Genomic DNA, 19,742 nt, shown 5'->3' with positions numbered 1-19,742 from the left:
AATCAAACGTCCATTTTACTTTTTATAATTTCGAAACATTCATTTTTCGTTTTCTTCTATCATAATTTTAGCATTCCATTCATCAAATTTATTCAAATATAATCATAAATTTATATACTTCCAACAACTCTATAATTTCTAAACTTTGCACTAATACCTAGTGCAGCCTAAACTTCATATTGCATTCAACTCCACCCTAAATAACAAGTGGCTTCTATATCATGAGTTTCTTCCTACCGATAAAATTAGTAACTTCCACAACCAAATTCAAGAATTGTACTATCACATAACCTTGTATTTTAAATCCCATTTAAACAAATTAGGAGAAAGGTGAGGAAGAAAGGTGGGGAAGCCAAGAGGACATAATAGGGCAAGAAGCTATTGACTTTCAGATCTTCCACAACAGTGTACAACAACAATGACAATGTAGAAAACTCTCGAGCCTCCTCCATGCCGCTCCATGTCCCTCGTGTTCGTAGACGTGGCCATTGAAAATATCTGCATTGGACTAGAAATGACAAGATGAGAAGAATCAAACGGTATAGAAATTGAATTCCAGTGAAAATGTAGGGACTTGAGAACTTAGAACTTCAACAATTTGAAAACAATCAAAGTGTTCACCAAGAGCAAACCAATCAGACTAACTCTTCCTATGCCCCCATGCTGAATCAACCTGTAGAGATGGGTACCGCAAAATAAATTTATTGAATACAGTAAATAGATGAAAGAAAAGAAACACTACACAACAAAATCCCTAAAAAAAGTCATGGAGTCGCATTTACATCCCAAAAAATGCTATGAGAAACGTTCTAGTCCAAATCTGTGGTACATTTTGCCATTCTGCCGTAAAAAACAAACGATTCTGTAAAATTAATAGATGTTTAAATTTAACTGCAAATGAAAACACCTGTCGGCGACTGCAAAGAGCGATAGAGAATAATGTAACTGAACTCAAAGAGTTGATCTGGTACTATTACAAATGAAGCAATAACTTGAAATTATCTCAGATTCTGCAATGGAACCATTAAGCAAAAATCAGATCTTCAAGCAGTAATTTTTTTCCAACAGCTACCAATCATACATATCAAACAGGACTTTCTACCACCATCCATAGTTTTTCCTCCTTCCTTCATTGCTAAAGCCCCCACCAAATCTTTCATCGGTAAAGCCCCCAAATCTTGAAGCCGGGAATCTGTAAGAAGCTTTATGGGATCCTAACGACATTGGAGTCCCTGGATGTGGATGCAATGCACGCCTGTGTGTGGAAGATTGAGGATTTTCATAGTGACCAGTGTACTCCTTATAATTATTATGACTCCACATAGATGGTGTAACAGGAGAATTATTATGACCCCACGTATATGGTGTAACAGGAGAATTACTATGACCCCACGTAGATGGTGTAACAGGAGAATTGTTATGACCCCATCTAGATGGTGTAACAGGAGAATTCCAGTTATTTTTCTTGGATGAGCCACTAGAAAAGTTACCAGGAGCATCTTCCATCATCCAGCGACCCTTTTGTCCTGACTTCCTAGGCAAGGTGGTGTACTTATCTTCATGATTTATCTTTTTCTTCTTGTGAGCCTTTGCAAGATCACGAGACGCAGAATTTGATCCCAGTTGGTTCGTTTCTTCTACTTGTGACCTCAATTTTGGCTTTGATACCTCACGATTCCTCTTGCCACCCTGATCAGTACAAGTTTTTTACAGCAAACATAATTAAATACATAACAGAAAGAACAGTCCCTCCCGAACCCCAATATGTGAACTCTTTTATCTACCTTGGCAGAACTGGTGCACTCACGGGCGAAATGCCCATCTTCACCGCATCTATAGCATGAGCTAGGTGATGCAGCAACAGAGGCTTCCCCACAAAATGTCGAGCATGCCTGTGGGTTTACATTCGTTTCTTCTATTTGGGACCTCAATTTTGGGTTTGATACCTCACGATTCCTCTTGCCACCCTGAGCAGTACAAGTTTTTTACAGCAAACATAAGTAAATACATAACAGAAAGAACAGCAACCCCCGCCAAATATGTGAACTCTTTTATCTACCTTGGCAGAACTTGTGCACTCACGGGCAAAATGCCCTTCTTCACCACATCTATAGCATGAGCTAGGTGATGCAGCAACAGAGGCTTCCCCACAAAATGTCGAGCATGCCTGTGGGTTTACATTTGTTTCTTCTATTTGTGACCTCAATTTTGGGTTTGATACCTCACGATTCTTCTTGCCACCCTGAGCAGTACAAGTTTTTTACAGCAAACATAAGTAAATACATAACAGAAAGAACAGCAACCCCCACCAAATATGTGAACTCTTTTATCTACCTTGGCAGAACTTGTGCACTCACGGGCAAAATGCCCTTCTTCACCGCATCTATAGCATGAGCTAGGTGATGCAGCACTAGAGGCTTCCCCACGTAATCTTGAGCATGCCTGTAGGTTTACATTCACAGAGGAGAACAAATTAATCATCGACATGCAATAAAAATTAGAAGCAAGAAACTTCAATTTTAAAGGAATGAGTTTTCTTGTCAACATGGTATGGCTACAAGTTCCTGTAATTTAATATTCCATCCCAACAAGCAACAAGTATGTTGGATAGATAATTTTCTCTAATTTATTGTATTGATGATATTAAATATTTATATTATATCCATCATTAGAACTTGTGTGTACTTCAGCTGATATAAATAATATTCAATAGAACAAGTTTAAATAAATCGATGAGGAAATAAAGAGAGTCAGAGCCAGGTAAATTGATGTGTTCGCAGTTGTAGTTCCAATTCCCACATCAAAGAAAATAAGAAAAGATTTTTTTTTGGGAGAAACAGATTTCATTAATGTAATGAAATGGAAAAGAAATACAAAAGGGGAAGATTCCAAACTAATGGAGTTACAAAAGGCTCTCCAATTGGTTAAAAGAGAAACAAAGCTATAGTGTTTAAAGATCGGAGAACATTTGCACCAAGATAGAAAATAAGAAAAGATTGTGCTGCCAGAGCCTCAAAAGTTGCTTATAGAAGAGCTTCACCCTCAAGATCTCACCCACCACAATGCTACTTGAGGGCTGCTGCTTGCAGATGGCTCCAAGAAAGTTCAATCATTTTAAATTGAATTTGCCAGCATCCACAGTTAATTTGAAAAATTATGGTGATAAAAAAAGATACAAATCATCTCAGGTATTGAGATATCTAGCGATACTGAGTGAGAGCAACACTACAGTCCCTGTCAATAAGGACCTCACCTCCGCTCTCACATGTTGATTCAGTCAAACATTTAAACTTTTGATTAGAAGCAAATATTAACATCCCATTTATTCCCAATCATTTGATTCGCACAAGACAATTACTATCATTACATGAGCCCAGAAATCTCAAACTTCTCAATGCCCATGAGTTCCAAATTTTACTGATTGCAACTGCCAACTGACGTGAGAGCAAAACAAGTGGACATTTCCATTAAAAGTAAAACACAAACAAAACAAGAGAACGTCTCAAATGGAAATGAACGGTGATATGAATATTATGTGAACATCATATAAAGTCAGATATGAGCATAGAGAACTTACCAGACCAGTATGTCCAGTCTGTCCACATTTATAGCAGGAAATGTCTATTGAAGTATCACTGGTGGAATTCACACAACATAAATGGCCAAATTTCTTGCAAATGTAACATTGTATGTTCTGGAGAAAAAAAAAAAGGAAAAAAGGTCATACAAGTCACATTGAGAAAAATAACACAGTAAACAAAACAATTTATGGAATCAAGTGGAAGAAGACCTTAAGATCATCATCTGGATAATGATTTTGACAAGAAAACATATCATGCCCAGAATCTCCACATTTTAAGCACATTTTTGAGCTTGAAGAAACATCCTTGTTCTTCTCTGGACAGTCTTTTGCACGATGCCCACCTTTCTTGCAAATAAAGCAATCTCGTGCCTGGAAATAGCAAGAAGAAGATTTTCAGTACATCTAAATGAGCAAGAAACAGGATAACATGTAAGGAGACAAGATTAATACACCATTATACACTCAGGTTGATTGTGAATAGAATAGGTAATGAATTACTTGCATAGAAAAAGTCAATCAATACATAGTAGTTTCCAAATTAGAAACTTCAAACTTCAAAACCTAAGAAGATGGAGATATTAAAAATATTAAAATATTAACTCAATTAAAAGGATACTTGATAAGAGTAGATTTCTAGTTTTCTTTAAAATGGTATGATTAAATATACCATCGGGAAAACAGCGCATCTCCATTCACGAGAATTCTTGCATTACACTCACCATATCGACCTTGTGAGAAACTTAAAGCTGCACATGGCAATGAAACATTAATTTTCATTGCCACCAACAGGACCTGACCCATGGCCCAACATTCAAATGATGTTAATATTATTTAATCTATTACTTGTTTGGCCATCTATGACAGTGAGAAAGTAAGAAGCAGACAAATTTTGTATGATTTCTCACTGACCTTCGAGCAACTTCTTCCATAGTGCTCCAGACTTCCACAGACAAAACATGGTTTCTTTCGTTGTTTAACTGATGTGCAATTCACAGCATTATGACCTTCCTCGCCACAATTATAGCACGTTCCCCAACTATCTGGAGGATCAAAGTATCTTGGTCCACGCTGGTAGAATAATATATTAAAGATACAATGCTAAGCCTCCGCAGACATTAATTTTTCCTTAATGGTAGTTCAGAGCAGTTAAAGGGACTCACAAGAAGCTTCCTGAACACGTTATTATCAGTTATCATTCCAGTTGTCTCGGTATTCTCTCCTTCTGTGACAACCACCTAAAATTGAAAGTAAACAGCAAGACCATCAGAAACACGAAGCTCTATTAGATTCACGGTCCATTTATCAGATTAAAGAAAGTAAATATAATGTATTGCTCCAAATTTGAGACGACTTATACTGTGGAAACTAGTGTAATATTATCAGATATTTTGCCTTCCGGCAACCACAAAAGCAGACGAAAATTCCATCGGTAGACAGGTTTTTGGTTCAATGAGCACTCTTAGATCGAGTTTAGTATTTCCTTCTCAACATTGTCATTGTGTCATCAAGAAAAACCGAAGGGACGGTCTCTTAGTCCATACCCATATCCTGAAAAATATACAGTTCTTCCAGAACTCCTGCTCTCTCACTAGATTCTTCCAGAAAGACTAGAGTATAGTAGAAATTACTCACATTGAGCTCTTCAGTTCCCAGCTTCTTAGCCTTTTTCTTCTTCCTCTTCACAGACTTCTTACTTCCCGAAGCAGCGGTTACGCTATTTCCGGCAGCAGCGTCAGGTTCCGCCAAAGACGAGGAAAACAGTTCGACGGCTCCAACGCCGGCATCGCCATTATTACCACTCGTTCCACGGTTAGCATCCTCGTTATCGTTGGCGTCGGCGACCAACTTCCCGGCACGCAATAGCAAAGCCTTCTCGACAATCTTGAGGCTAAGATCTTCATTGGCCTCCTCCTCGTCACTGCTCACCGAGTTGGCAGAGTTCGAAGCCCTGTGAAGATCGTCATCGTCGTCCTCGAATTGGAACTTCTTCTGCTTATCTTTCCTCCCCATCGTCCAATTACAAAACCGAATGTAACTGCTGCAATCTTGTTAGTTGTTAGCCCCAATTGAACGGTAGGGAGAACTGAGCAGAGTTCTTCAGTTTTCACCCGGGGCCCGGAGTAGGCTAGGGTTTCCACAATTTTCGTTTATAGAACTACGTCTCTTTGGATTCAATTTCAGACGACATGTCGTTCGGCAAAGTAAACAAGCCGTAGCCTAGCCTGAGCGTCGGAACCCCAACCGCAAAAGCAAAACTATCCGGTTACCAAATATCCCGCAAGTGAATGTGGGCCGTGTAAAACGCTGCGTTTAACTGAGAACGATTTTCATATACATATGGAAATGTTTTTTTTTCATATCCCAGTGGTGCGGCTGTTGATTAGAGGATGTGTCAATTATGCTACGTTGGTATATATGAAAATGTTATTATGACAAATAGTATATAAACTTTTATCAATAGACTTTATTTCTCATTGTCTAGCTAATTTTTTTTTAATTTCCATTTTAAAGAAATTATTCCAGTTATTATTTCTATGATTACGTGATATTCTATTCAAAATTATTTTGTTTTTTTTTCTTAATATTTATAGAGGATTAAAAATAGTATTAAAACTTTAGTTCAAATAATATTTCACTCTCGTTTATTTGAAAATATTCATTCGTATCTTTTAAAAAGTGATCAATTTAGTTCATTTTTTCTAAAATTTTAATACAATTTTTACATCTAGATAAAACTATTTAGTATATAGTAATATTTACATTTTAAGAAATATATTGATTTGAAATGTTATGCTGAAATTGTAATAAGAGAAATGAGATTAAACAATAAAATAAAACAATTCAAATAATTACTTTTTAAAAGTAGATCAAAACGAAATATGTCGAAAGTACACGTACTAAAATAAAACAAATTTAAAAGTATACGACAAAAAACAATTTTTTTTTAAGAGATAAATATCATTAAGTCACTGGGCAAAATGTGAAATTACATCATCCTCTCCAAGATGTAATCAAGAGATATTGTGAAATCAGAAGCATGAAGACGAAGAGCGCAAATAACTCTTAGCAAGCAAATATACAAGACGATTGTAGTGCCGATTAACAGGCACGAATTGGATGAACTCAAAATTTATCGCTAGAAATTGGATGTCGTGAGTCCACATCCGTTCGGGGACCAAGAGAATCCGATTCCACAAGTAACCGAGAGCAACCCGTCAAAAGAGTCCACGAATCCCTTCAAGCTGAATCATAACCAAAATATTTTCAATCTTGGAATTTTAAAAGATTAAAGGCATATTTTATTCTAAAAAAAGGGCATATTTAAAACTGGCTGCAAAATTGAAGGGTTTTTGGGGTGAGTAATTATGTAATTTAGGCGGTAAAAATTAAAATATGGAGTGGGCCATAGAGAATTCAGTTATGGAATGAGGATTCGATTATCCCTCATCATAGCCTCATCCGCTCGCCACTTCCGTTGCTTCTTCCATCCATGTCTGCGCTACCTTCCACGGCCGCTCTCCACCTTCTCCCACAACTTCCATTACTCAAGCTCGAACTTCCGCTTCTCTACTCTTCTTCTTCTGCCTCTGCTTCTGCTGCAACTACTGCTTCTTCCGCCTGCTCCACTTCCGCCGCCGCCATACACCCGATCGCCCCAGTCATCCATCCCATTTTGCTCTTCAATACCTTCGACGCGCCATTGGACACCCAAACTTTCCTTGCTACTTTCAGCGTTTTGGTTGCCATTTCTCTCTCCCTCTTTCTTGGTCTTAAGGTGACATTTCTTTCGACTCCCTTCCCTCTCTCTCTCCTGATATGTTTCTGGCCTGAAAGTTGCGAGAATTAGGGTTTTTAATGCTTGAATTTGTTGGTTCGGCTTTTGCAGGGTGGTCCTATGCCTTGTGAGCGTTGTGCTGGAAATGGTAAGTAACCAACCACGCTTTAATTTGTTTCTGAGTTACATTCGTTTCAATTTTAAGAAAGGGGCAAAGTTTGTTAATGTTTATGACGACCCCCATCCCAATTGCAGCTTCACTAGATTATTATATTGTTTTGGTCGTCTTCTAGCATAGGATTAAATTTATCTATTATCATTGATTGAGTGGTTTACAACACATAAAATCCCTGCTTTCAACTGCTCTGCGAACATTCAACTTCGGATGCATCAAATAAGGAATACGTATTTTGGCATTAGTTCAGCAGAACAACTTTATCATATTCATAACCTAAATTTTTACATAGTTGGTTATAAGTTATTTATAACCTTAGACCAGCAAATGGAGTTATGGGAGTGGGGACATCACTTGCCCATCATCTATAGGTAGATTATGTTAATATTTCATCCAATATTTATATAACTTGTTAACATGACCTATAATTAGCAACATTTGAGGAAGTCTAGTATTTGCGGATCACATCAAATATAGAATCAATTTAATTGCTATTTGGTATGGTTGGTAATCAGAGGCTAATTTCCCACGAATGCTTTTGTCTCTCAAAGATTATTAAACATCTCCTTACTAGAAAGTTTGGCTAACCATGTCCATATGCAGGTGGCACAAAATGTGTCTTCTGTGACAATGGAAAGATGCAACAACAGTCGGGATTAATTGACTGCAAGGTGTGTAAGGGTGCAGGTATTTACTTATCTTCCTATACTTTCAAAGTTAATTGATTGTGTAGAGCATTTATGACTTTTCTTTTAATACAACATGTGCGGGTGGAGGTTAGGTTCGAACTCACAACCTCTTAGTTGGAGATATGTGCTAATAACCGTTGGACTATATTCGCTTTGGCAGAACATTTATGACTTACACCGACCATTATTTGTTATAGTTCGTTAATCAAAATCTTCACTGCAACTGATGACCTGCCCGTGTCCTACTACTTATTGGAAAAGAAATATATACTTCTTCTAGCTGAAAATTCCTGAAGAGATGTCATTAAGATTATGTTGTTGCTTTCTAAGTAGCGAGTAATAATTTTCCGTATGTTACATAACATGACCTTATTTTATTCACATGTAGATCTTTTATATGTGTTTGTAGAAGTTATACTCAATGACCGAGAGAGAGAGGCTTATCAAAATTGAGCTATTTTTAGTTGTTATTCCCATAATGGCCAGATCAGGCTTCCCATCTTTTTTATATTAAGAAATTTGCCTTAATAAGTTTGAAATTTAAATTTAAAGAGATATTGTTAGCTGGTTGCCATTTTTGCTATAAATTCCCATTATTCTTGGTAGGGTGCAAGTATTTTTTTAAATATATTAAATTTTGAATCTCCAACTGAATTTTTTACCTCTTGCCTTGGATTTTAACTTCGTTTCATATCAATTTCATCATTAGTTCATTTTTCCTCATCACAATTTAAATCCAATATCAGCAAGTTCTCTCTCTGTTTTTTTCCCCTCTCCATTCATGTATTTGGGGCTTTTTTGATTGGAGGTTTTACAAAGTAGTCTGGGATTAAGATGACTGGAAATAAGATATCTAGGTTGTGTAGGGAAATGTTAATAGAATTTTCTGGATGTAAATGATTAATGTGCTTGCTGTTGAGGGGCTGTTGAGGGGAATGATGTTAGATTTGTTTTAAAATTAGTCAAAATCAGCTTTCAACCAATTACATTAGATCATTTTAAATAAATAATTGGTAGTTAATTTATTTTTATTAAGTTAAATTATTCAAAAATAATTCTAGACAATTTATTGTTTTCAAAAGAAAAGTTGCTCTAGCTCTTCAAATTTATAGTTCTAAAATTTTCTTTTTGAGTTTTTGAAGGGGTATAGTTAATTTGTCGCTCAACATTGATTAGATTTATGGGTAGAAAAGAAATTTGAGTTTTTGATAATAACTAAAATTAAAAGAACAAATAACGAATGAAGAAAAAAACTAACGAAAAAAGTAATAACAAAGCACCAAGAAAAAACAAATAGTAGGAAAAAATAGAAAAAAGAAAGAACGGACCAAAGAAAAAGCAAACAACATTAAAAAAACAAAGAAAAAAAGCAAACAACATGGAAAAAACAAAGAAATGAGAGAGAGAGGGAGATTAGTTTTAGAGGAGAGAGATCGAATTTTAGAAGAGAGAGACCAAATGGGTCCTTAAAATATATTGATTTTTAAAAAAATATTTTAGTATATGTGGTATGTTTTAGTTATTAACTCGTTATCTTGAGTATTCAATTTTTTGAAATAATCTAGTAGCTTTATCTAATTTGAGTTATAATTTCTTTGTAGGATTGATATTCTGCAAAAAATGTGGGGGTTCTGGATATTCCAGACGGCTGTGAGAACTTTTGAGTTATAAGTTTTCTCCATTTGCAATGTAATTTCTGATATTGTGTTCCATCCAACTCAGGAGGTAATGATTCAGTTCCATCTTTTTACGTGATATATATATATATATATATTAAAAAAAAACTTATCTTTTTTCTCAAACAAACATGTTTAGAATAGTTAGTTGAAAACAATTTATAACAAGGGGATCATCAATAATCCATAATCATCTTTCACCTGCAAATATACAGAAATTGTGGCAGCAGTTAAATGAAAACTTAACTGTGATGTAAATTTCCCTCCCCTAACAGTAATTTTGCCTCCATGACTGTAGAGTGAATGCTTCTGAGCTCTTCTTCCATTTTTTCAGATAAGAAGATTGAGTTATGCCTGGTATCCTCTAATAATTGGCTTGTTTTTTGGATGGCTACAGATCTTGCAGTTACCAGTTCCTCCATCCTTCTATGTTCTATCTGCAGTTCTTCTTCCAGAAGTTTTATCTCTGCCTCCTTCAGACCTGCTTCAAACAGGCACTCTTGGTACTCCAAAATTATGTTCTCGAATTCTGTTATTCCAGTGTCTCTAATTTCCAGCAAGGTCTCCTTCTCATTGATTACCCCATGAAGTGCAACTTCCATCTCGTCGATCGACCATGAAGCTTTCTGTACCTCCAACTGAACAGCTTCAATATCACTGTCAACCTTTCTAGCTTTTCTTGTCAAATCTTCAAGTTCCTTTCTTATGACCCCAAGTTTTTCTTTGGCTAGCTTTATCTCATTTTGCAACTTCGTTTTCTCTTCTGCAGACTTGAGTAAATCTGTGGCTCGACCACTAAATTGCCAGTTCTTAGGTTGGCAATCTGTTTTTTCAACATTATCTATTGCAAAGAGGACCTTGTCATTTTCTTGTTTTTCACTTTCTTCATCTAATTTGGATTTTAAGCTTGCAAGGTTGTTCCTCAGTTCCACTTCAGATTGTTGGATCTTCACACGTCGGGTCTCAATTTCTTCTCGGCGTGCTTGAAGGAATGCCAACTCGTTTTTCCTCTGATCCAAATTAGACTTTGAAGCATGTGCCCTTGCTCTTGCCCTTGCTTCTCGTTGTTCAAAATAAAGTATTGAAGAAGAGAAGTTAGTCAGAGAGTATCTCAGAGCACAAAACTTACTCTTTGCGAGATCTCTACTTTCTTGCTTTTCTGATAAGATGAGTTTAAAAGATTCAACCTCCTTCTGCTTCGTTTGAACTTCATCTTCCACAACGTCTACCTGTCTCGACAGTTTATCAGCCTCAAATATCATCTTCTCAAGTGAACTTAATACAGTGACAGTTCTGGCTGAATCTGAAAGCTGTTCATCTGCTCTTTCGAGCATCTTTCTTACCAAACTTAAATCTTCTGGCACTGGCAACATTTCTTCAATAAGAGCTGGCGATTCGATTTCCATCTGAGTTCCAACATGCATCTGTATTTCCATGTCAGGTGGTATAGATTGGCAAACCAAATTTTGTGCTTCATTGGGGTTGAGAGGTTCAACATTTCCCTTATTCATCCCGTCATCAACTTCAACAAACTTCTCGATGCAATCAGATTCTCCTCTGGTGTCAACTTTTGTGCGTTCAACAGAAGAAAGCATCCTTTTGAGCTCATCTTTTTCTTGCATGGCCCCTTCATACAAACTCATTAGCTTGTCATTTTCCTCGTGCATTTCCACAAGCTGTTGCTGTAGCTTCTCAACCTCTTTCTCATGATCCTCTTTTTCATTGGAAGTTTCAACTGCTTTAGCATCATTCTGTGCAGTTTCATCTTTATTTACACTTCCGTACTTGCTTTCTGAAGCTGCCATTTCGTACAGTTCGATGAGTTTATTGTTATCCTCTATTAAAATTCTTAGCTTCATCCGCAGTTCATCATTCTCTTTAGACAATTTTACTGCTGTTTCGTGAGCACTCGCTTCTCTTTGGCTTGCAGCATCAATGGCGTCAACCATGGTCTTTAACTCCATTTGGTCACTAAAATTGATGATGGACATGTCAGTTGTTGCCAAAGGAAGCGCAACTTGATTAGCTTCATCCACAGGTCCAGTATGTCCCTTAGACTCGAGTTTTGCTACCAATTCATCTACACGCCTGCATAATTGCCATCATTTTAGAACTCAAGGACACAATAGTATAACCGATAGAACATAATAAGTCGAAAAGAAGGCGACAGTTGTAAAAGAGTCTCCCAAACTAACCCTTTCTATTTCATTTCAACATAACCTTTACGTGGCAGTGTCAGTTAAACAGACCAATGTAAAACTCTTTTTACAGAGAGCATATAATAATATTTACCTTTCCAACGTTTCCTTTTCTTCCACGCATAATTCAAGTTTCTTGCGAAGTGTATCTAATTCGTCTTGGTTGTGAATGGCCTAGAACAATAATATCGACATCATCAGAGTCTAGAAATACAATTAGCAATCAAGTAGAATATATTTGAGAAACTGAAACTAAGCTTCTTCCATATAGTCACCCATATTGTAAATAGTGTACCACCTGCATGCGAAGGAATTCATTCTCCTCATTAATTGAAGATTTCCATGGTGATCCCCGCTCCTATATTAGAAAGATGAGCAAAGAACCGTGAAAACTCATTCTCTAGAAGTAAATGATTCTTGAGGAATAAAAGTTATGGCAGAAATGTAAACTGGTTACATGGCTATTAATTAAAGCCCCAATTCTCTTTTCTCCACAAATAAAAGTAATCATAGACAACTTTTTCTATAAGCTACTACAGTTTTCAGCTATCATCAATAATAAGAAAAAATGGTAAAGAAAAAGGATTAAATTCAGCATTCAATCAATTATAAACTATCCTAATTTGGTCAAGCCACTTGCTCGATTCTTTCTAGTAAAATAGGAATCTTCTTATATTGGGGAAAAGAAAGTGTGATAATAACTCAGTCTAACCTGATTGGTAATAAGAAAGTTATCATCATCGACATCTGCTATGACGCCCGAGTTTCCTTTCTACAGTATAACATTAACATAAAGAAGATTAGGGCTTAGCAATATATTTGATAGAATGGTAAATCACCATGAAATTCAGAAAAAAAAAAGTTTGTAGTAGAAGTACCTGGATTATCGAGGGATCTGATTCATGCATAAGTTTCCAATCTAGTGCTTCCAGTAACTGTAGGTTTGCTTGCAAGAAACATAGTCCCATTAGAAGCTAAAATACATGACTATAAGTTCTAAAAATTTAAAATAATGTAAGGATTCTCTTTAACTTTTACCTTGTTCTCTAATACCATGATCTGTTCATGCACCATCTCCCGTTCGCCCTCTTCATAAAATGACTTCAACCTGTAGATCAATGCAGCTTAGACAAGAAAATAACAAAGAAAATTACTGATGATGCAGAAATTAGATTAATTGTATCGTATATATTTTCTAAAATATGGATCTCTTGTCTCAAAGTTCAAGATAAGTTCCACTTCTGTGTGACGGTTGATTTCTTATATTTAAAATAATTCCATGTGATCCTGAACTATGACAAGCTCCACTTGTAAACATCTATACCTCGGTGATTGGTGTACCGACACACTGTCAAAACAAGTACAAAAACAAGGCTCCTATGTTCCAAATGTGTTCTATTCATTATCTCCATATAGTGTGCTAGTGAAGAAATTATTCGCGCGAAGAAAGACCGTTGAAGTTGTTAGAAAGAACCTGCCTTCTAATTTCTTCCTTCAAACGCAGGTTTTCCATAGCAAATCTGGTCACCTCTTGGTTTCGATCTACCTGATTTCTCAAAACCTCAATTTCCTTCAAATGTTCCTCCTTTTCTTTCAGTAAGTGTGTTTCTGCAGAGATCTTTCCAGAAGTAACTGCTTCCAACCTTTTTATTCCCGCTTCTCGAAACCTCAGTCTCATTTTAAGACCTTGTATTTCATCCTCTCTTTGCTTGGCCTAGTCATACCAAACAGGAATTGTCAACAATGAGAAACCAGATATCTTCTATCTATGAAAGAAATTGCCAACCTCCATGGCTTTGCTCCATCACTATCTAATCTTCATTGATGACAGGAAATAATTGTGTGGGGAAGTGTTCAGCCATGAATTAAGAAACAACAGTACTCTGGTTTACGTACCAGTTGCATTGCTGCCTGATTTTCATCAGCCAATGCCTGCAACGCCATATCCTTATCCTTTTCTCTCCTAAAGGCCCCAACAAGGGCAACTTCATAGTCTCTTCTCTGAAATACATCGAAGTTAATAGCAAATAAGTAATTGTAAAATAAGTTCCTCAAGGTTCAAGCTTAAGAGCTAACGGTCAGTACCTGAGACATCCTTTTACCAGTTGTAAGAGGGCTCATTGCTCCATGAAGTCCTTCCCATTTCATGGTTCCTGGAGATCCCGGAAAGCTTGCTGCAAAACTATCGTTATCTTGATTATCTCCTCCTCCACAAGCTAAACCACGTAACCTGGATACTTCTTTCTGAAAATTTCACAAGACTGTGTAAGTACTATGCTACTAGCAATAACCCAAACAAGCACAACTTTTGCTTTTTAACTCGGAAGCAGCTGTTAATTAGTCTGTTCTTAATATCCAGTTCCAATTCCATGTAGAAAATGTAACAGGCCAGAAGAAAGAATTCGAGCCACTTTCGAAATAGACATCTTGGTACCTTGAGTTGTTGAATCTGTAGCCTCATGGCAATTACATCTCCAGAAGCATCTTCGTTCACGATTGCCTGATTAAAGGCACAACATTTTCATGATGAGCACTGAAGAAAATTATTGATAACATAACATTTAGTTGCGAAAGACGATAACATAAATATCTAGTGGATGGCGAGCCCGTGCTGTCTACTATGTGCATATTTCATTCAATAAGCAGAGAAAAGATATCATAAAAAAGAGACTTAAAGACATACATTGTTCTTTATAAATTTAGCACGTTGTGCAAACTTCAACGTGCTTAGCGTTTCCAAAGAACAGCTGCAAGGACCCATAACAAAGCATTAAAGGATTCAGAAAGCATAATGGAAAAAAAAAAGAGGATATGATTGCATACAGAAAGAAAAGGAAAAAGCGAGGATAATACAGGAGAAAAACCCTGAAACCCCAAAAAAGTTGTCGACATGATTAAGCGGGAATTAGTACAATAGAAATTCACTAACCAGCTTGAAGGACTGATATTTGCAATTATGATCGTTTTTGCATTCCCTCCTAGAGAATCCTGAAGCCACAAAACAACTTGTAAGTTGCAGTAAGCTCATAATTAGAAACAAAACAAAAATTACACTCTTGCACTTGTACATGAACTATTCTAAAACATGTAAACATTAGATAGCAAGCAGCTCGAAAATTTAATATCATAAATCATAAATCTGCGTTCTAATACAAATGATATACCTGTAATTAAGCAATTACTATTGTGCTAATAGAAAATTGATTTCATCAAAAAAAAAAAAAAAGATACTTAATATATTAAGCCTATGCCAGCAATTTGTTCAGCTTCATACTTGTTGCAAGGTATCAGAATAACAATACAAATTCAGGAAAAACTGTATGACAAAGAAACCCGAGCACATTTCATGCGCCAAAAATATATTAGTTCTACGAACTAAAGAACATTATGTAGTATTTCTCACTTTTTTAATATTATGCAAGCTTACCCAGATTACTGCATAGAATAATTGAAAGAAATTATGATGCTCATCTTTAGTATCTCGATATATAATTTCATTGATATAACAAACTCATTTGCATTTTAATGCTCTGTCAATTCTCATCACGCCCTACCTGAAGCAAAAATGTAAGCTTGGAGTCCCTGTAAGGTACGTGAAGTGACTTCCCATTGGATATGTTCACTAGGTTCATTATCACGAGCCTGTAGGTGCCAAACACGTTCCGTAGTCAAAATACTTGAGTAGAGCAAATTAGTTTGCTTGCTACAAGCTTACAAATTAAAGATAAAAGCTTAAAAAGCATACCCTAATGTAGAAAGAGACTTGTTAATATTAGTAGCTTCCTTAAGACGTTCACCTTCAGCTCCAGAACTCTTCTGCCTGATTAGGATTCATATATAAAGCTCAAGAATAAAAATATCATATACGAAGGTGGAAGTAATGCTAAAAAGAAGCAAGTGAAACTAATTAATACTTTCTTTTCTTAAAGTTATGAGTTATCAAATACTTCAATTACTTATAAAGATGAAGTACATATATTTGCTTCCTTACCCTTTCAAGACATTCAAGCAAAAACAAAAGCAAAGATAATATGATAGCAGGGTGCAAAATGTTAAACCTAAACGCAACAGCAAATTTGTTTTTTCTTATCATAAAAATTTTGACAGGAGTGAACTGCGTTCTCTTCTAGTTACTTACTTTGTTTGCAACAGTAGAATAGCGGAAGGGGGCGGAAGGAGAAAATTAACATTCAACTAGAGATTCAGATGGATCATTTACCTTTCAGATCCGGCTAAATCAACAAGATTAAGTCGAGCAAAACGATGGTGAGTCACGCCTTGGGATTCCCACTACAGAAGATTTTATTTACCGTCAATAATTTTGAAATGGAAGCATCAAAATGGTTATAAATTTTTCTTCATAAAACTTGAATATTGAAATTTACCTTACTTTCAATGATGCATGTAAATACACTATGGGAACGACTGCTAGCACGATTCATATTGGTTGATGCTACCTTTCTGTTTGCAGCACCCTGAAACCATAGTTAACTTTCACTTTAACTGCACAATAGAAGTTAGCAAACCATGTCTATGATGAAATCTTTTGAACCTTTTATACCGACGTGTATATATGAATGGTCTGAAAAAGTTCAATGATTCCAGTCCATCATTCAAAACATATAACCTGCAGAACTTTAAAATACCATTCAGAAAATACCTGAATAAGTTGCTGAAGAATATCTCGAGCACTTGTAACTTCTATCTCTTTGAGGTTCTCTACATAGACCCCTTTCTTATTGTCTTCTCTAATCTGTAATGTATCAGAAAAAAATTGATATTCCACATCCACACCAAATTGAACTATATAAGTGGTAATATAAAATTTAAATGACTGATCCAAATAAATTCATGAATCAAAACGAGGGAAGAAAATGGAGGGAAAAAAGTTACTAATTCAGGCTATTCCTATTAGTAATCATTTTGATTCTATTCCACATTGAATATTACTTTTACCTGTAAGTTGGTGGATGATGGATCCAATAGATCAAGTATCTGTTCATTATATATTTCCAGAAATGAGCATCTACACGTGTACTTCAACCTCTCATCTTTGCGGGCCTCTTTTTCCTGATCATCACAATCGAGTTAATAACTGTTACCCCCAAAAACTTGCAATATTTATTCAGTATAACTACTAAAAGGGATTGGTATCAATCTGCTAGAGGACCTTTTCAATGAAAATTTTCTCTATCTTCAATTAAGTGATAGCGAAGAGATGCATACCTTTTGGATTCTCGTGAATAAATATTCAAATACTCTGGGTGTCATCCCACAGTTGACACTATGTCTTCGTGAACCTCCCTCAATGTCTCCGAGCATGGTGTGAGTCTTTCCACTTCCAGTCTAAAGATACAAAATCTAATCATTGAACCTCAAATTGGAAAGTAAATACTTGCACAAAAGAATGTACTCAAATAAAATTCATCATCAGTCACACCAGATCTTACAGTGGTACACAGAGATTTCCAAAATTTTCTCTTCAGAAGAAAATGCTAGAAGCTTTACCCAATATTCAGAACCGAGAATGAAAAGTTGAATAACTTACTTGTCCGTACGCAAACATGCAACTGTTGTAGCCCCCCACACAGTTATCCACCATTGGTAATCCAGCCACTTTGAAAAGATTTTCCTGTTATATTGCCAACTTAAGTCCCAATGAACAGATAGTGCAATGAGAGTACATTATCGTTCGGAAAGCTACCTGGCTGACATGCTCGTCTGCAACTAAATCAAAAGTAAAGCGCGATTCAGGATGCCCTGTCCATGTAACAGTATGGCAGCTCTCCTGCCTAATGCATTTTCCATAGCCTTGCAAAGATACTTCTGAACTACTAAGTGGGCGAATCCTTATGATCACCTGCATGGGTAAGCTGGAGTATTAACCCTCAAACACGACATGTAAAGAACCTTCAAACACTAGCAGCTAATGCTCCCTCGTCATGAACAGGTAACCACCCATACCTCATCAACAATTCTTCATTCCAAGAACCCATAAGTTCCAAATAATCAGATAAAACATGAGATCTAGATAGTTCTCAAAAGAAATATAATAAGAAGCAATATCTCCATTAATAATATATCAAGATTTCCTGCGGAGGTAAGCTGAGGTAATAAACCCTCAAAACACAGCATATAAGCACTAACAGTGGCAGCCAATACTACCTCCCCATGACCAGGTAACCACCCATACCAAACAATTCATCATTCCGAGAACTCCTAAGCTCCAAATACTCAGATAGAACATATGGGTTAGGCGAGTCCAAACTTCCAATTGTATATTTGGTCGTATAAAGTGAGTGTTCAACAGCCGAGACTATCTAGTGATTCCACAAAATTTTAGAATTCCAAACAACCCTAAAGTTACCTGCACATTGTGATCCTTCCAGAACGCGGGATCTTCTCGAAGCTCAAAGCTCTGGCTCGACGATCCAGCAACGTCACCGACTGCATCTTCATCGTTGAACTGGCTAATACTCCGTATAGCCGACGGCGGCGCGACACTCTCCTTGGACGCCGATTTAAGAAAATCCGGAGAACCACGCGGCGGATTCGCACTGTTCAACGTGTGATCCTGAAACCCGAAGCGGCTCTTGATTGCACTGGCCGTGTCCGATAAGAACGGCATTGCTTGTGAAAGCTTGAAAGAATTTCTTCTCGTGGATGAAATTGTCGGAGATGCAGCGTCCCAACAGGGAGAGAAGGCTACTGCGACTTGAGAGAGAGCGGAGCAGTGATTCGAGCAATTTGAAAAATGGGGGATCTTCTAAAAGAGAGGGAAATTGGAAGACGAGTGAGGCGATGGACGGTCCAGATTGTTTCGAGGATTCAATTTTAGTTCTTTGGATTTAGACCGTTTGAGTGCGATTTTAAATTTTGAACTCCCCACTCTCCACCTGTTCCCTTTTTTCTTCTTTTCTTTTTTAAAGGTTTCTATCAAAATCAGAAACACAAACAAATTTGGTTTAAACACTCTTTTTACCGACATTTTGTTCATTTTAATCGATGTAATTTTAAAATTGATTTATTATAGTCTCTAACATTAATATATACTTCTAAAATTTATTTTCATATACATACTTCTGAAAAATAATTGTTTTGGTCTCTTCATTTTTACTTTTATTTCATTTATTTTCGTTATAATTTTATAACTACATTCTAGTCACTAGATTTCTTGAAATGTAGTCATAAATTTGTATTTAACGATTTTAATGAGATGTAAATTGAACAATTTTGTAATTGTAGACTTAAGTGGTATTTTTTTAAAAGTACCTGAACTAAAATGGACGTTTTGAAAATACATATATTAAAATGAATAAAACTTAAAAGTATAGAAAACAAAATGAATCAAAGCTAAAAATATTGGGACCAAAATAATATTTTAAACGTGAAAGTTTTTAGATCCAAGAAGAACTATCAACCCTTCATGACAGACTATTGTTTTTGATAAATAATTTAGTTTGATATGCTACGTAACATAAGCTTTTATGAAGTTTTTATCTACCAAAATTTTTAGTGTTGATAGGTCCACGTTGGGTTGAGATACTTTTTAGACCCAACCAAATTGTTCAAATCGTAAATTTCTCTTACCGTTGTCAAACTCCAACCCAATTTAACCATAAAATATTAGAGTTTGGTTTATTTGA

The 19,742-nt window shown here is 36.2% G+C and overlaps 3 protein-coding genes across 9 annotated transcripts; 1 reads left to right on the top strand and 2 right to left on the bottom strand.

Annotated features, from left to right (window-relative positions):
* Positions 1-266: 266 nt before the first annotated feature.
* LOC111007180 (uncharacterized) lies at positions 267-5,809 on the bottom strand. Of its 5 annotated transcripts, none has more exons than XM_022279439.2 (11): positions 5,216-5,808; positions 4,744-4,818; positions 4,493-4,651; positions 3,791-3,952; positions 3,578-3,694; positions 2,335-2,442; positions 2,060-2,242; positions 1,785-1,967; positions 1,491-1,689; positions 622-673; positions 267-508 (listed from the first exon to the last, which is right to left on the bottom strand). In XM_022279439.2, exons 1-10 carry the CDS (start codon positions 5,591-5,593, stop codon positions 669-671), a joined length of 1,569 nt encoding a protein of 522 aa, XP_022135131.2. In that variant the 5' UTR covers positions 5,594-5,808; the 3' UTR covers positions 267-508; positions 622-668. The 5 variants fall into 5 exon arrangements, with proteins under 5 accessions (XP_022135131.2, XP_022135132.2, XP_022135130.2 ...); XM_022279440.2 differs by having other exon boundaries at positions 267-498; XM_022279438.2 differs by having other exon boundaries at positions 267-673.
* Positions 5,810-7,027: 1,218 nt separating this feature from the next.
* Positions 7,028-12,198, top strand: LOC111007052 (thylakoid lumenal P17.1 protein). 3 transcript variants are annotated; one of them, XR_015791409.1, is made up of 5 exons: positions 7,028-7,358; positions 7,470-7,506; positions 8,137-8,220; positions 9,824-9,947; positions 11,829-12,198. XR_015791409.1 is itself a non-coding variant. In XM_088124993.1 (4 exons), exons 1-4 carry the CDS (start codon positions 7,074-7,076, stop codon positions 9,874-9,876), a joined length of 459 nt encoding a protein of 152 aa, XP_087981119.1. In that variant the 5' UTR covers positions 7,028-7,073; the 3' UTR covers positions 9,877-9,979. The 3 variants fall into 3 exon arrangements, 1 of the variants encoding a protein (XP_087981119.1); XR_015791408.1 differs by having other exon boundaries at positions 10,296-12,198; XM_088124993.1 differs by lacking the exon at positions 11,829-12,198 and having other exon boundaries at positions 9,824-9,979.
* LOC111007051 (P-loop containing nucleoside triphosphate hydrolases superfamily protein) lies at positions 10,057-19,053 on the bottom strand. The gene is made up of 22 exons (XM_022279223.2): positions 18,464-19,053; positions 17,801-17,956; positions 17,645-17,728; positions 17,323-17,442; positions 17,053-17,166; positions 16,757-16,849; positions 16,482-16,571; positions 16,316-16,386; positions 15,842-15,916; positions 15,651-15,738; positions 15,026-15,084; positions 14,780-14,843; positions 14,531-14,596; positions 14,182-14,340; positions 13,993-14,097; positions 13,575-13,810; positions 13,135-13,204; positions 12,975-13,031; positions 12,809-12,868; positions 12,395-12,454; positions 12,191-12,270; positions 10,057-11,986 (listed from the first exon to the last, which is right to left on the bottom strand). Exons 1-22 carry the CDS (start codon positions 18,722-18,724, stop codon positions 10,141-10,143), a joined length of 4,014 nt encoding a protein of 1,337 aa, XP_022134915.1. The 5' UTR covers positions 18,725-19,053; the 3' UTR covers positions 10,057-10,140.
* Between the last annotated feature and the right edge of the window lie 689 nt (positions 19,054-19,742).

The sequence above is a fragment of the Momordica charantia genome (genome assembly GCF_013281855.1).
Source record: "Momordica charantia cultivar OHB3-1 chromosome 6 unlocalized genomic scaffold, Mcharantia_2.0 BLBB01000006.1, whole genome shotgun sequence".
In the NCBI taxonomy this organism is placed as follows: domain Eukaryota; kingdom Viridiplantae; phylum Streptophyta; class Magnoliopsida; order Cucurbitales; family Cucurbitaceae; genus Momordica; species Momordica charantia.
The sequence above is the reverse complement of the archived record's forward strand: the minus strand, read 5'-3'. Positions and strand labels throughout refer to the sequence as shown.

Excerpts from the sequence above, each read along its gene's own strand:
- LOC111007180 (XM_022279434.2), bottom strand. The coding sequence starts at position 5,593 with ATGGGGAGGAAAGATAAGCAGAAGAAGTTCCAATTCGAGGACGACGAT. Across the intron at positions 3,695-3,790 it reads ATCCAGATGATGATCTTAAG|AACATACAATGTTACATTTG; the intron begins GTCTTCTTCCAC and ends TTTTTTCTCCAG. Across the intron at positions 1,690-1,784 it reads AGTGCACCAGTTCTGCCAAG|GGTGGCAAGAGGAATCGTGA; the intron begins GTAGATAAAAGA and ends TGTACTGATCAG.
- LOC111007052 (XM_088124993.1), top strand. The coding sequence starts at position 7,074 with ATGTCTGCGCTACCTTCCACGGCCGCTCTCCACCTTCTCCCACAACTT. Across the intron at positions 7,359-7,469 it reads CCCTCTTTCTTGGTCTTAAG|GGTGGTCCTATGCCTTGTGA; the intron begins GTGACATTTCTT and ends CGGCTTTTGCAG. Across the intron at positions 7,507-8,136 it reads TGAGCGTTGTGCTGGAAATG|GTGGCACAAAATGTGTCTTC; the intron begins GTAAGTAACCAA and ends GTCCATATGCAG.
- LOC111007051 (XM_022279223.2), bottom strand. The coding sequence starts at position 18,724 with ATGCCGTTCTTATCGGACACGGCCAGTGCAATCAAGAGCCGCTTCGGG. Across the intron at positions 12,869-12,974 it reads CAGATCCCTCGATAATCCAG|AAAGGAAACTCGGGCGTCAT; the intron begins GTACTTCTACTA and ends GTTATACTGTAG. Across the intron at positions 11,987-12,190 it reads GAAAAGGAAACGTTGGAAAG|GCGTGTAGATGAATTGGTAG; the intron begins GTAAATATTATT and ends GCAATTATGCAG.